Source organism: Piliocolobus tephrosceles, chromosome 2 (assembly GCF_002776525.5).
Source record: "Piliocolobus tephrosceles isolate RC106 chromosome 2, ASM277652v3, whole genome shotgun sequence".
NCBI lineage: Eukaryota > Metazoa > Chordata > Mammalia > Primates > Cercopithecidae > Piliocolobus > Piliocolobus tephrosceles.
The window spans coordinates 98,082,378-98,098,240 of NC_045435.1; the positions used below are offsets into that span (position 1 = coordinate 98,082,378).

At 46.4% G+C, this 15,863-nt stretch overlaps 1 protein-coding gene and 1 pseudogene across 2 annotated transcripts in view; one reads left to right on the forward strand and one right to left on the reverse strand.

The window, feature by feature from the left end:
* Positions 1-10,749: 10,749 nt before the first annotated feature.
* On the forward strand, positions 10,750-11,242 carry LOC111555422 (annotated as a pseudogene).
* A 482-nt stretch (positions 11,243-11,724) lies between these two features.
* Positions 11,725-15,863, reverse strand: part of EXOG (exo/endonuclease G) — a 28,651-nt gene continuing 24,512 nt past the window's right edge. For both annotated transcript variants that reach the window (XM_023231473.3, XM_023231474.3), the window contains one exon: positions 11,725-14,143. In XM_023231473.3, the coding sequence (XP_023087241.1) occupies positions 13,700-14,143 (444 nt within the window). In that variant the 3' untranslated portion in view covers positions 11,725-13,699. The remainder of the gene's footprint in view (positions 14,144-15,863) is intronic.

Here is a 15,863-nt window from a genome sequence, read left to right on the forward strand (position 1 = left end):
AAGAGCAAGTTCCCAACACCTGTTGAGGCAGCGCCCATACGTCGCTGGTGATGGTGAAGACACTGGCATCTCTGGTATCTGTGAATGCAGCTGTTTGAACTGTCCCTTGGGCACAGAGCACAAAGGTGGCCTCAATCCACTTTTAATTTTTTCTGTTAACCAATCAAGAATTTACATGACACATCCAGTCCCTCCCTTAAGGGATTTTTACTTTCTGAGTTGTTTTTGTTTTTGTTTTTGTTTTAATAGAGATTGGGGGTCTGACCAACACTGCCACATCACTATTGAGGACACTCATAGCATCCTCACAGGGACAGTATCACTCCTCAAAGTCAACTGGAGCCCAGGGGCTCCCCACTATGACTCATATCTAGGTGGCAGTCCCTGGCCAGGAACACAGGTACAATGTCAGCATGGCAGAGTCTCCAGAGCTCCCAGCAGTTAGCCTCACACCATGCTAAGGACAGCCTTACCCCAGGAAACACAGGTGGGTCCTTGTTGTAAGCCCCAGTTACCACCCTAGACTCACGTGTTCCTCATGTTAATCTCATTTCAGAAGCCCCATGGCCCAACGCCTTTACTGAGACCACTTCACTCCATCTCAACAAATTCCCTTCACTTCAAATCCCAGGAGCAGCAGTTGGATAGCGTTTTCTTCCCTCACACAGGTTCTGGGCTCCCTGTGTCAACTGATGCGCTTCCTCCAGGGAACAGCTTTGCATACCAGAGATCTCAGGGAGAGGAGGCTTTGGATCTAGTCTCAAAACAATAAACTAACTCCAAGTGGGGGACCAAGGCTACTCATTCTTCACCCTATGTTTGCATAACTAAGAAAGCTATTTAAGTGGCTTTCACTAAACTCCAATTATTTCATTTTAAACTGTCCCTGTGACTTGTGGACACAGAGAGTGGACCTCACCAGGCACGTCAATCCTCCTCATTGGTCCCCAGAGCCTTGAAGAGGCTTATCTGGAGAACAGACCTCCCACAGCACCCCATCCCAGCCTCCACACAGGCTCTGCTCTGAGGAGAACAGACCTCCCACAGCACCCCATCCCAGCCTCCACACAGGCTCTGCTCTGAGTGCTTTTCAGGCAGGGAAAAGGAACACGTCCAGGTGGAAATCTTCCAAATGTGTCTTCCCCAATCACCTTGTCACTGGATTGTTCTCAGCAAAAACTTTCTCATAAATTATCTTTGCCTTTGGCTGTTCACACACAAAGGTCACATAGTTGTCTGCCTCTGGTATCACACATATAGCTGTAGAAATGGTTTCAGAGGTTCCCACAGCTGGAATTGCCAGAGGAATTTTGATCAAGAAAAGGGAAATGAGGTCATGATGAAGAGAGAAAGGGAGGAAAGATAAGGTGGGGAAGACCTGGAGAGCTAGAGGAGGAGAGGGGAATCTCTACCTAGGTCATCTGGCTTCTTTCCTCCTTTCCATCCCTAAGCCACACTTTCTTCAGCGGTGCCCGCACCATCGCATCCAAATGAATGGATAATAAAAAAGGCCAACTGGAAGCAATAACACACCAGCATGAATGAGCACCCACAGCACCCAAATCTTGGTTTCTAAATATCGTTCCCCATTAAAAGGAACCAGGGATTCTTGGTGAAATGGCTGATTCAGGGCTAGAGCCAGGAAAACACCAGAAAACCTGGAACATCTTATTGTGCCAGAAAGCAAAAAAGTGCTCAAAGACAGATAAGGATAAATGTCAAAAGACACAGGAGCCAGTATGAATGGGCCAACTAGTAAGTTTAGAAGTAATGATGGTGTAAAAATTATTAGTGGGCAAAAACTAGTGGGTAGAAGTTTGATGAGGAATACAGTCTCAAAGTATCTCCCCACAATTACTTAATAGTTAGAAAGAGAAAATAGTAATTCTACAGGAGGGGGAACAGACACCACTTAAACTAAGTGATCAAAAATGATATCACTAACAAATGGAAAAGTTGACATAGTATGCCTCCTGATGTAAGACTCTGAGACAGACATACCTTCAGTTATCACCCTCAAACATATCACCTGAAAGTCATAATGCGGACACATCCAACAGAATTCAAGCAACATTATTCTTCAAATAACTGGCCTGCACTTTTCAAAATTGTCAAATTCAAGAAACACAAAGAAAGGCTGAGGAACTCTCCCAGATTAAAGGAGGCGAAAGAGACATGAAAACTGGATACAGTGAGTGGCCCTGGAACATTAAAAAGAAATAGAAATAGGCTGGGCTTGGTGGCTCACGCCTGTAATCCCAGCACTTTGGGAGGCCGAAGTGGGTGAATCATCTGAGGCCAGGAGTTCGAGACCAGCCTGGCCAACATGGTGAAACTACATCTCTACTAAAAATATAAAAATTAGCTGGTTGTCGTGGTGCATGCCTGTAATCCCAGCTACTTGGGAGGTTGAGGCAGGAGAATCACTTGAACCCAGAAGGCAGAGGTTGCAGTGAACCAGGGTCACGCTACTGCGCTCCAGCCTGGGCAACAGTGAGACTCTGACAAAAAAGAAGGAAGGAAGGAAGGAAAGAAGGAAGGAAGGAGGGAAGGAAGGAAGGAAGGAGGGAAGGAAGGAAAGAGAGAGAGAGAAAGAGAGAAAGAAAGAAGATATGATAAGACAACTGATGAAATGTACATATGGACTGTAGATTCGATAACAGTATTAATCAGTTAGATTTTCTAATTTTGAACTGCACTATGGTTTTATAAGAGAATATCCTGTCCTTACCAACACACATAAGTATTTAGGGCAAAAAAGGCATGATGTATTCAACTTATTCTCACGTGATTCCAAAAAAATATATGCGTGCATGTGCGTATGTGTATATATACTATATATAGTAGATATGTAATATAGAGTACATCATAAACATACACATATATATGAGGAAAGAGAGAATAAAATAAATGTGCAAAATATAAACAATTGCTGAATCCGCATAAAGGGCGTATGGGAATTTCTTGCAACTTTTCTGTATGTAAGTTTGAAATTATATTAAAATAAAATTTACAAAAATATTACTAATGGCCAATGATTACATTGTACCCGATATGGTTTAAAACACTTTACATATTTTAGCTCATTTTGTACTTACAACAGTTCTACAAGGTATGTGGTATTATCTATCATCCATGTCATCATCTTAATTTTACAGATAGGGAAACCAAGGCACGGGGCAGTTACGCTACTTGCTCTAGCTCCCCCACCTGGTTCAGATGGCAGAGCTGAGATGTGACCCCAGGCTAATCGGCCTGGGCCAAGTCTGTGCTCTCAGGATGCTCTGATGCCTCCTAAGCTATGCAGAGGCTGAGAATGGAACCCATAGACAGGAATGCACACAGGGGAGGACAGGCACACCCTTCCCCACAGACACACACACAGTGGGGCTGCCTGGAAAAGTATGGTTACAGCCTGCTAATCAAAATAGTCTTCAGATCTGAACACAGAAAAGAGCCTTTTATTTTATTTATTTATTTATTTATTTATTTATTTATTTATTTATTTATTTATTTGAGGCGGAGTCTCGCTCTGTCGCCCAGACTGGAGTGCAGTGGCCGGATCTCAGCTCACTGCAAGCTCCGCCTCCCGGGTTTACGCCATTCTCCTGCCTCAGCCTCCCGAGTAGCTGGGACGACAGGCGCCCACCACGTCGCCCGGCTAGTTTTTTGTATTTTTTTTAGTAGAGACGGGGTTTCGCCGTGTTAGCCAGGATGGTCTCGAACTCCTGACCTCGTGATCCGCCCGTCTCGGCCTCCCAAAGTGCTGGGATTACAGGCTTGAGCCACTGCGCCCGGCAGAAAAAAGCCTTTTAGAGCATGGAAGGAAGTTCAGAGTTCAGTGTCATAGAGCTTGGGGGCTGGACACTTGGGCCAAGACCCTCCACCCTAAAGGGTTTCCTGTAGCCTTTGGCTTGGTCCTATTTGTCTTCTCCTTCCCTTTCCCTAGAGCTCCAAGTTTCTGTCTCTCTTTCTCCAAGACATTTCTGCTCCCTCCACCCCATCCCAATGAACCCAGAAACAAGAGGTTTCTGGTATGGCCTTCTGGTGAACAGTGGCCTTAGAGGAAAGAGGTGGGCCCAGACAGAAATGGCCCAAAAGCCAGGGAGTTGGAGGGGGAAGACTGGAAGCTGATGGTCACAGTGATAGAGGAGATGGGGTAAGGAGAGGAGACAAGAGGATCAGCCATTAAAGTTTGCCCAGGGATAAGAAGCACTGTGTGTGTCAGGACCCGGCATCAGCAGTCACTGCAGGAACAGCCCTGATGGGGGTGGGAGGTGGTCATCCTCCTTGGCACTTTGCCAGAAAGGACTGAGGGAGAGCTGTCTCCTACCATCTCTGAGAAGGCTGAGGCCACATGGAGCAGAAACAAATCTCCACGCCAGGGGCTGTCAGGGAGGGTGCCTGGTTGCTAGGGCCTGTCTAGTCTGACAGGGCAATGGGGGTTGGGGGAAAAAGATGCTGACATCTGAATTCAGAAGTGGAGTGGACCCCCACCATCACCCTCCCTGCCGAAGGGCCTGTCACAAGGCGGCCGTGGCTCACACCTGCTTATCAGCGCTGGGGTGTGGAGAGGGTGTCGCAGACGGGAGATAGGGCTGGGACAGGGCTGTCCACACCGGCCCTGCTCTACCTCCCTCATTCACACCTCCTCAGAGGCCCTCGGCCCACTTTGCCCCTGCGGCCTCCAGCCCGCCCCACTGTGCCTCTTCTGCAAACCACCCCAGCAGCCTGCCTTGCTCCAAGGATTGCTCTGCCCTGGGCAATTAAGAGACACCAAAGAGGAGGGACGCTGGACACTGTCTAGCCCCAACCCCTCACTTTACAGATAGAGGAACTGGAGAGTGAGGAGCAGCCGCTTACCTAAAATCCTATCGCAAGTACACCGAGGAGCCAGAACTAGAAGGCAGGCTCTCACCCCCGACCAGAACATGAAAGAGTCTGTTTCAGCGGGGGCACCCCCGAGAGCAGGGTTCCAAGGGTCATAGTGAAGGAGGACTGAGGGGCACATTTATCCCTGAGGAGGGCGTCTGTTCATATGTTAGCCTCATGCAGGGAGAGAGAGCACAATCACATCATATCATCGTGAGCTCCACCTGCCTCGGATGAGACCCCCCAGGGCAGGGCTCTTCCATCTCTGCCTGGATCCAGACAAGCTCTCTTCCATCTGAGTGGTGATGGCTGGCAAGGGGTCAAAGGCTGTCTCTGAAGTGGTGGGCAGAGTAGGGGCACGGAGCACATCAATCAAGAGGCTAGTGTGAGAAGCCAGGGTCCCTTCACGGTTGTGGTGAGGGAACCCGAACATCATCCCGTCTGGTGGTCTAAGGAGCCAGTTGGGCCCTAGTTGCACTAAGGCCTCAAAGGTGCTAGGGAGGCTCAGCAAACTTAAGGCCACTGCATACCATTGTCCCCACCCCTCCCCTTCAGCCTTGGAGGACATTTGGGTAGATCTTTCTGTCCGGGCATCACAAGAGGTAGGACATTTCATCTTGTGCCTCTGGAGTAACTGGGGCTGAAGGAGGGAGAGGATGGGAATAATTCTGAGATCCTGGTTGGGGGTAGGTAAGGGGGTGGCGCTTCACACCTGCACACAACTGGAAGACCTAATTTTAGCTCTGCTTCTCCCAGGGTCAAACACACAAAAGCCCTTGCTCAGCACACTCTGACTGCCACCTCCACGCTTCCATCTTCACACCAGGTGACTGCTTCAGACCAGAGACCAGACTGCAGAGCCTAACATAGGGTGCCCGGGGAAAGTGCCCTGGGAGTTAAGGCATGCGTTCAGCGATGCTCAGTACCCAGGTGTTATTCAAGACACAGGCTTGCCCACAGCCACAGAGCAGGACCCAGGTCCCCACCCTTCTGTGTCCCCACGCCCCCCCACCCCAAGTAAATGAGCACATTAGCACTCAAGCAGGATAAGCTCCACCTTTCTGACTTGCTACGTAACTCCAAAACATTTCTTGAACACTCACTATTTGCAAAACCCCGCAGGAACCTCAGAAAAGAATCAATTCCATTATGTTGCTGCCTCTAAAGAGTTAGCAGGGCACTGTAGGGCTAAAATGGGTAAATGCACAAATGACCGAATTAGAAAGCAAATGAAAATAACTACACAACAACTTTGAGGGATGAGGAGTTGAGGGCAAACATTAGATTGGAAGCTGGAAAATCTTGGTAAATTCCTAGTTTGTTTCTTTGTTTGTGAAATGTGATGAATCGCACTGATTCAAATGGTGGACTGCATAAATTCTGACTGGAAAGCACTTTGCAAACTGTAAAGCATAGATATGCTCAAAGGGCTGGTAGCAACACATCACAGTCTTAGGATTTGGGAAGAGATTAAACCGCTTCCACCACCACAGGTTAACACCATACTGAAGGCTAGCTCTGTCCTTCACTCTCTTAGATCAGGATGACCTTTATCAGTTACCAATAATCATTCTCAAGAATTCACAGTAACTGGCTACTATTTATTAAGAGCTTACCAAACTGCATATGTTATCTTATTCAATCCTCAACCAGTCCTGCAGGTCTTTCTCAAACTACTTGCAGATGAGGAACCTGATACAGAAGGATGAAGTCAGTTGTCCTCAACTGCCCCGCACTGATAAGTGGAAAAATGATTATGTGGGACCCCAGGTCTCCCCAGCAGCCTCCCCGCCCACTGCTGGTGTCCAAAGCTTTGGCCCAGCCGTGCCATGTGGACCCAGAGATGCGGCAGGCACTCTCCCTGTCCCAAAGTGACTCACAGGCAAATTGTGATGGAGACCTATTTCTCCATAGTGCAATCAATTCAGTGTTTTTCTTTCTAAAGAAACAGAAATGGGTTGAGTGACTTGGCTCAAGTCCATAATCCCAGCACTTAGGGAGGCCAAAGTGAGAGGATTGCTTGAGGCCAGGAGTTCACGACCAGCCTGGGAAACATGGTGAGCACTCATCTCCAGAAAAAAAATTTTTTTAAATTAGCCAGGCATGCTGATACATGCCTGTAGTCCTAGCTACTCAGAAGGCTGAGGCAGGAGGATTGCTTGAGCCCAGGAGTTCAAGGTTAGAGTGAACTGCAATCGCACCACTGCACTCCAGCCTGGATGAGAAAGTGAGATGCTGTTTCTATAAATAAACAAACAAACAGAAATGAACTTAATAGAAAATATCAGAGCACATTATCACATGAAACTTGCTGGGTATGTGAAGCGGGTTGCCATGTAAAGTGAATTTTTTATCAGAGGGATTTTCCATGGCTCTGTCTTGTTCAATGTTTTTAACAAACACATTGAAGGCTTGTTTATCCGATCTGCTATCTCAAAGCTCGGATGCATAGCTAACCTGTCAGATGGCCAAATCAGGATCATCAAGAATGTGAACTCACTTGAAGATGGGTAGAAACTGTAACAAGATGAAATCTTAACAGTTGGGCACACATCAAATCTCACATTTTCATCTAAAAATTGGCTATGTAAGTTCATAATGGGAAAGTGATTTGACAGCACATTGATCATGTGAAAACGACTTGAGGCAGTTAGTTGGACCGAGTTCCACAGGAAGCAATGGTATATAGTGTGAAAAGTGGAGCGTCCCTGAGAAGAGTGGTCAATCCCCTGGACTCAGTTCAGCACTGCTCTCACTGCACCCTGAATGCTTTGCTCAGATGTGGCTGCCACATCATGAAGGCATATAAAATCATAATGGTGAAGGGTCTGAAATTCATGAGCACCTGCGCACAACATGAGATGCCACATGTCTTTATAAGCTGCATATCTCGAAAGGACTATCAGGTGAAAGGAGGTGTCAGTCAGTTTTGTGTGGCCTGGAACAGCAGTTTGGGCCTGTCATTGATGGGCAGGAATCACAAGGGAAGGTTTCAACTTCATCTTATGAAGATCTACTACAAAGAAAATTGCATAGCTGGTAGCTGCGGGCCCAAAGGGATAGGAGAACATACCCCCTTAGAGATATTTGGAAGCTCAAAGACCACTTATCTGACAAAGGACTCCTGTACTGGGAGAGGGTGGAGGTATAGTAGGGGGCCAGTCTGGCTCCAAACCCTGGTTGATCAGCAGAATCACCAGTGTTGCTTGTTTAGAAAATACAAATTCCAGGCCGGGCGCAGTGGCTCACGCCTGTAATCCCAGCACTTTGGGAGGCCAAGGTGGGCAGATCACTTGAGGCCAGTTCAAGACCAGCCTGGCCAACATGGTGAAATCCCATCTCTACTAAAAATATATAGGGCTGGGCGCGGTGGCTCAAGCCTGTAATCCCAGCACTTTGGGAGGCCGAGACGGGCGGATCACGAGGTCAGGAGTTCGAGACCATCCTGGCTAACACCGTGAAACCCCGTCTCTACTAAAAAATACAAAAAGCTAGCCGGGCGAGGTGGCTGGCGCCTGTAGTCCCAGCTACTCGGGAGGCTGAGGCAGGAGAATGGCGTAAACCCGGGAGGCAGAGCTTGCAGTGAGCTGAGATCCAGCCACTGCACTCCAGCCTGGGCGACAGTGAGACTCCGTCTCAAAAAAATAAATAAATAAAAATAAAAATATATAAATTAGGCAGGTGTGGTAGCACTCGCCTATAGTTCCAGCTACTCAGGAGGGTGAGACAGGAGAATCGCTTGAGCCCAGGTAGCACAAGTGGCAGCATGCTGAGATCACGCCACTGCACTCCAGCCTGGCTGACAGAGCGAGACTCTCCCAAAAAAAAGAAAAGAAAATACTGATTCTAGCCTCACATCAAATCTACAGAATTAAAACCTCAAGAAAAGTTAGAGAATCTATTTTTTGAGGCAGATTATTCTAGATTGAGACTAGTTATAACAATACGAGCTTCAACTGAAACCTATATTTAGGAAAAAAAAATGTACAAATGACATTTTGGAATGCCTGGGCCAGTTTTAAAAGGAATTATTTATTAGATGATACTGAATTCTGGTAATTTTCTTAGATGTGATATTGTAGAATTATAGGGGAATGTCCTTATTCTTAGGTAATACAAGCTGAAGTATTCAAAAGGTAAGTGTCATGTCTGTAATTTACCGTTAAAAAAAACAGCAAATTGCTTTTAATAATTTGGAAAAAAAAAGAAAGCAAATGAGACAAAATTTGGGGGAGGGGCAATCATCACACTCTTCTTTCAACTTTTCTGTGGGCTTGAAATTTCTCAAAGTTTGGGGGAACATTAAGCTGTGAGGCTATTCTGGTGTGAGCCAAACATGAGACCCCACTGGACAAGATAACCTCTGCTATTCCATCCAGCCTGAGTGCCTGGTGCCTGATGTCTAAGGCTGAGTTCTCTGTGGCTTACAGAGCCACACTGGGGTGTGGTAAATTCCATACTGGCTGGGGTGGTGCCACAGCTGAGACTAAGTCTTGCAGTGACACTAGGCCACAGTGACCTCTAGAGGTACTTGGCGCACTCAGGGGCAGTCCACCCCTTGGCCACAATTGGCATGTTCAGGAGTAGGAAAGAGAAGCCCATGGGCACCCCCACTGTCCTGAATTGCATGGGGCCCGTGTCAATGCAGTCCATCTTGCTTGGCCCTAATGACCTGAGGTTTGCTCCCTGAAGGTGGGGCTAGACTAGAAAAAGGAACACCAGATCCCTGATAGACAATCTCCAAGAATGATGACATCCAGGAAAGCATGCCAGATGGAGGCCAGGCCTGGAGACAAGCAGGAGCAGGAGTTTCACACCTGATGTGAGCCCAGCCCCCACCAAATCCACCAGAATGAACTATAGTGAGGATACAGGAGGCACATGGAGGTGTGCCAGGATGGGGAAGGACGCACGGGGTGAAGGTATGAAGGGGTAGGCAGGGAACAAACAGCACCCCAGGTGCAGGGTTAGGTTCAGGGATGGGCTGCTAATGGGAAGTTTACGATTCATGGAGGTGATATCAATGACACTTATGTACTCACGAGGATGAGGCCAGGGGATACAGGTAGGTGACATGGTAACATTCAGAGTCATTCCAAGTATAGAACTCAGCCTAGAGCTCTAATCGAAGGTCTGAAGGAAAGACAGAAGTTTTCCGTTGCTTGAAGGTCAAGGTGCAAGGGGCAGAAATATTCGCAGGTATTTAATTAAGGACTGACGTCCATTCTCCTAACCTTTGCAATTTATTGTATTGCTACACATAACAATATTGGTGCAACAGCCTTAATTCAGAGACCAAAGAATTTGGAATTTCACAATAAAGATATAACTGAGGGCGGAGAGAAACTTGGGATGTAGGTTTTCAGCAGAAGAGCCTGTCCAGACTGCACTTCCTCCACGGCTGCCTTTCCCTCAGACCAGGGACTATCTGAGGGAAAAGAGAACAGACAGGCAGAATCTCACACTCAGCCTATGCTGCATCTGAGTCCAGGATGATCAACAGTCACACTGAGGGCTGAAGCAGTATGACAGGAGAAAAATGCTAACCTCTAACCAATTATTTACATTTCAAGTTTGTTTGGGGGAACTCTTAATGAAAGCGTTGAGACAATTCAAACACCATTGTTACACACTAACAAAGTTTTCCAAAGGCTGCCAGATTCGTGAATCACATAAATAAATAAATATAAATAAAAATTAGGACTGGCAGACTGCAACTTTGTATTACAAGCTCTTACCTCCATTTTTCACCATGACCAGGCAACATCTTTCAAAATAAATAAAAACCTAAGAAATTGTATTGATCTGTCCTTTTGCAGGTGGCAGCGAGGGTGGAGAGGATGCCACGAAGGCCTCGGGCACACTATGAGAGTACAAGGTGGTGGGTCGCTGCCTGCCCACCCCCAAATGCCACACACCAACCCTCTACCACATGCAAATCTTTGCATCTAATCATGTCATTGCCAAGTCCTGCTTCTGGTACTTGGTATCTCAGTAAAAGATGAAGTCTTCAGGGTAGATTGTTACTGTGGGCAGGTGTTTGAGAAATGCCCCCTGTGGGTGAAGAACTTCGGCATCTGGCTGCGCTATGACACCCTGAGCAGCACCCACAACATGTGCCGGGAATACAGGGACCTGACCACTGCAGGTGCTGTCACCCATTGCTACCGAGACATGGGCGCCCGGCACCGTGCCCAGGCCCACTCCATCCAGATCATGAAGGTGGAGGAGACTGCAGCCAGCAAGTGCCACCGGCCAGCTGTCAAGCAAGTTCCATGACTCCAAGATCAAGTTCCTGCTGCCCCACTGGGTTCTACACTATCAGCACAAGCCATGCTTCACCATCAAGAGACCCAACACCTTCTTCTAGGTGCAAGGCCTTCGCTTGGGTGTGCCCCAAATAAACTCAGGAACGCCCCGGGGGGAAAAAAAACTTTATTGATCTAAAACTAGAGATTCTACCATCTAGGTGAAGAGGCAGGAGCAAGAAGAGCATGAGAAGTAACTCCAAGGCTGCTGGCAATGCAGGTCGGCAGAACAGAGCATAGCAACGGGGAAGGGAGTTGGGGGCCCGCCTCTAGAGATGGGCAGTAGGTACCTAGGACTTATCCCACAGAGCTGCCCACTTATAACTCCTGGAGAAACACCCAGGCCACACCATCACCTCTCCATTGAGGAGAAAAAATAACAGATTGTTTGGTCACAGTGACATTTTGGCTCTACATCCCCGAGGAGAACTGGCACAAGCTAATGGGGAACAGTGTGATAAAACAGAATGGTACTAATCAGGCTACTGTGTTCTGACCCCTCAACTTTTCTTTTTTACCCAAATAAAAGAGCAGAACAAGGTCAATCATTATTATCTTATCTTTATCTTAAAGCCTTGGCACTTCTCTTAGAACAAACACGCCACAATAATCTTTCCTATAATATCACTCGGAAAAGACAGCAGTGGTATGCATGACAGATTCAGACAAGCTTTTATGCCCCAAGACATTTTACTGACAATGCTCAGGATAGTCCATGAAAGAACTCCAGGTAAACCCAAATCAAGAGAACTGGCTCAGAAAAACAGCCACAATTTCCCTCAGGAATGCTAAATGCCTTTGGACCTTTGGCCCACTATGCTAGACAAGCAGGCACAGAGGAAGCAAATAATAAGCTGGTGATTTTGTGGACAGATCTTTTTCTTTTTTCTTTTTCTTTCTTTCTTTTTTTTTTTTTTTTTGAGACAAGGTCTCCCTCTGCAGCCCAGGCTGGAGTCCAGTAGCATGACCATGTCCCATCGCAGCCTCGACCTGCCAGGCTCAACCAATCCTCCCATCTCAGTCTCCCAGGTAGTTGGGACTACAGGTGTGCACCACCACGCCCAGCTAATTTTTGTAGTTTTTTGAAAAGACAGGGTTTCATTATATTGCTCAGGCTAGTCTCAAACTCCTGGACTCAAGCAATCCACCCACTTTGATTTCCCAAAGTGCTGCGATTACGGGCCTGAGCCACCACGCCTGGCCATAGACCCTTCTTAGGTTTCTTAATGTTAAGAACAAAAAGCTCACCTGGAAAGCAAGAACACATCAACTTGGCAGTATCTGGTCGCTAAAAGAACTGCATCTCTGGAAGCAAGCATGGGCTCTAATAAACCGCACAAAATATTGCCCTCTAATTCCCAAATACTCCTGACTGTCTCTTTCCAAAGAGCTAAGGAGGGTTCAGTTCAAAGAACATTAAAGTCCCTTTGGCTTGCATAGCAGATGAGAAACCAGACTCTTCTTACCAAGCATGCCTTGGGCCCACAAATATTCATGGAAATAGGTATATATTTCTGAGTAAAAGGCCACCATCCATGTCAGAAAAAATCTGAATCTACCTCAGCTGTCTTTCTTCTCTTAGATCTGTCTGCCTCATACTTTGTGGAGGACTACTTTGGAAAAGTGAAACTCGGGTAAGACACTAAGCTCTCTAAGCGTCAATTTTCTCTCAGGTAAAATGGGGATAGTGGTATTTACCTCAAAGGGTCATTGGAGACAACACATGTAAAGCACTGAGCCTAGTAGATAGAACAAATCTAGTCAGCAGAAACTAGTTGCTGAGTACTTCTACGCAGACAGAAGTAGAAAAAAGAGCAGATTCATGAGAGGAGAAAGAAGAAACAAATATACAGTGCCATGTGGACAGGAACTACATAGATAATTTCTAAAAGCCACCTCCAAGACCAATTCAGGTCCTAGGGGGAAAAATGTACAACACTGAGTTCTGAGATGGCTGGGCAGATACATCAAAGACAATGCATGGTTTGGAGGTATGAAACTGAACAAATGCTTTCCCAATACTCTACATCCAGCAGGATACAAATGCAGTGTCATCTGTGGGCAGTGTTCCTGTTAACTTGACACAAGATCAGCCCTCCATCTGCAGGTGTCAAAGCTCCCTTAACAATGAGTTCCTGAGTCAAATATAATACTGACAAAAACATTGTAGATCTTTCATCTTTTGGGAGAATTTGTAGTCGTAAATTTAGGATTCCATTTGTTTCTTTAAAGCAAAGCCACTAGTAGCTGAGGGTGATGGCTGTGTGCCTGTAGTCTCAGCTGCTCAGGGGGCAGAGGCAGGAGGACTGCTTAAGCCCAGAAGTTCGAGTCTACAGTGAGTTATGATTCCACCACTGCACTCCAGCCTGGATGACATAGCGGGACATCTCTTAAAGAGAAAAATTTTTTAAAAAGCAAAAAGCAAAGCCACTACACTATGTTAGCCTAAAGAGGGCATGCCTGCTTCATTACAGACGGTATGACATATCTTGAGATAAAAACAAGGATGGCTTTCTTGTCTAGGTTCCTGACTGCTCCTTAGCTTTGAGTTCTTCTAGCTTCTTCTCATAGCGACTCATGAAGTAATCATCTGGTTCAATCCCTGCATTCTTCAAGTTTTCCATGATCTTTTCCAGTCTGAGCACTGATCGGGCTCCTTCAATCTTTCTTGTACTCAAGTACAAAGTGAACTCCTGGAAACTCAGAAGCTTACAGGTGTCCACAGAGCAGATATTCCGGATATCTCTAGTTCTATCCAAATGAGGAAAAAACACCAGTCCTGACAACTTCTCTAGGTCCTGCAGGCTCACTTGGAATTCAGTTAACTGGGGCTGGAAGCCGATGGCTTCATTAGGTACCACAAAGGCCCCTAGTGCCAGTGGTTCAGTAGATACTGAGCTTCTGCGGGCCAGGATTACCTTATAAAGGTGTGAGGGGACTGCCACGTTGTCCTCGCCAATCACCTAAAAACAAAGCAGCCATATTAGTGATGCCAATTTGTGCTAACAGTTCGCAAATTTTTTCTGAAAAACTTATTTAACGCATTGCTGAAATGTACTTATAAGCCATCCCACTCTGTTCTAATGAATTTACATTCAACTGCCAAAAATAATAAACTGATACAGAGATTCACATAGAAGATGAGTATCTAACAGGTCAATTCTGATCACATTCTTTAAAATAATATAACCCCAGGTGAGGCACGGTGGCTCGTACCTGTAATCCCAGCACTTTGGGAGGCCAAGGCGGGCGGATCACTTGAGGTCAGGAGTTCAAGACCAGCCTGGCCAACATGGTGAAAGCCCATCTCTACTAAAAAAGAAATACAAAAATTAGCTGGGCGTGGTGGCAGGCACCTGTAATCCCAGCTACTTGGGCGGCTGAAGCAGGAGAATTGCTTGAACCCAGGAGGGGGAGGTTGGAGTGAGCCGAGATTGCACCACTGCACTCCAGCCTGGCTGACAGAGCAAGACTCCATCTTGAAAAATAAAATAATGCCAACCCAAAGATCAGGGGTCACAGTCTCCATTCTGTTTGTAGGACAAAGGACAAAGGAATGCCATGAGTGAGTCCTGGTTTTTTAACAGACAAGAAAAGCTAGCATTTTCTCTTCATCTCATAATCAGAACTTCTGGTGCTCCAAACATTCAAAGGTCAAAACTGCTAGCTTGGGTACTCCCAGCTCTAGAAATAAAAATATAGCCTCAGTTTATGAAATTCACTAGGGAACTAAACAGCCCTTAGAGAAGCAGCCAGGTGTCAAGTCAACATTACCATCTCCAGGATCACTTCAATTAGGGCTAATTTTTAAAATTAAATTACATAAATGTAAATGCTGTTTGCTCTGAGTTTTGCACATCCTTGGGCTTGTGATCAAAGCACTTCTAAATATGTTGTCATATCAAACACTTTGGAAAGGTATCCACACAATGAAGAGGCCAGAGCCAGGGTCAGGCCTAGATAAGATAAATTAGTTGTGTGGTTTGGCTGAAATTAATGAAATAACATTATTACTAAACCTTTTCAAATTTCCTTCCAATTGGCATCTCGGCTGGGTGCGGTGGCTCACATCTGTAATCCCAGCACTTTGGGAGGCCAAGGCAGGCAGATCCCCTGACGTAGGGAGTTTGAGACCAGCCTGACCAACATGGAGAAACCCCGTCTCTACTAAAAATACAAAATTAGCTGGGCGTGGTGGCGCATACCTGTAATCCCAGCTACTCGGGAGGCTGAGGCAAGAGAATCACTTGAACCCAGGAGGTGGAGGTTGCAGTGAGCAGCGATTGTAACACTGCACTTCAGCCTGGGCAACAAGAGTGAAACTCCATCTCAAAACAAAACAAAAAGTCTTTTCTGAAAAAGAAAATACTCAACATCTATTTACTTAATGGTCCCCAATAACTGACATAAACCAACTAAAATATGCTCATTGGTATTACTGCCCCTCCCAGGCCCTTCCCTGGTAAGAGTCAGTTTTCTTTCCCAATCAGACAGCTCTGCCTGCAGCAAGATTCCTTCTTGGGAGCCCAAATAAGGCAGAGACCTGACAGTTACAAAGGAAGTTTCTTTTTGGCTTTTTTCAAGCTCCTACCTACATGGCACACAGACTGGGGACTCCATGACCATCTGCTGTCTATCACACATGAAGGTCCCACTGCCAAGACCAACTGCAGAGCTTCAGGG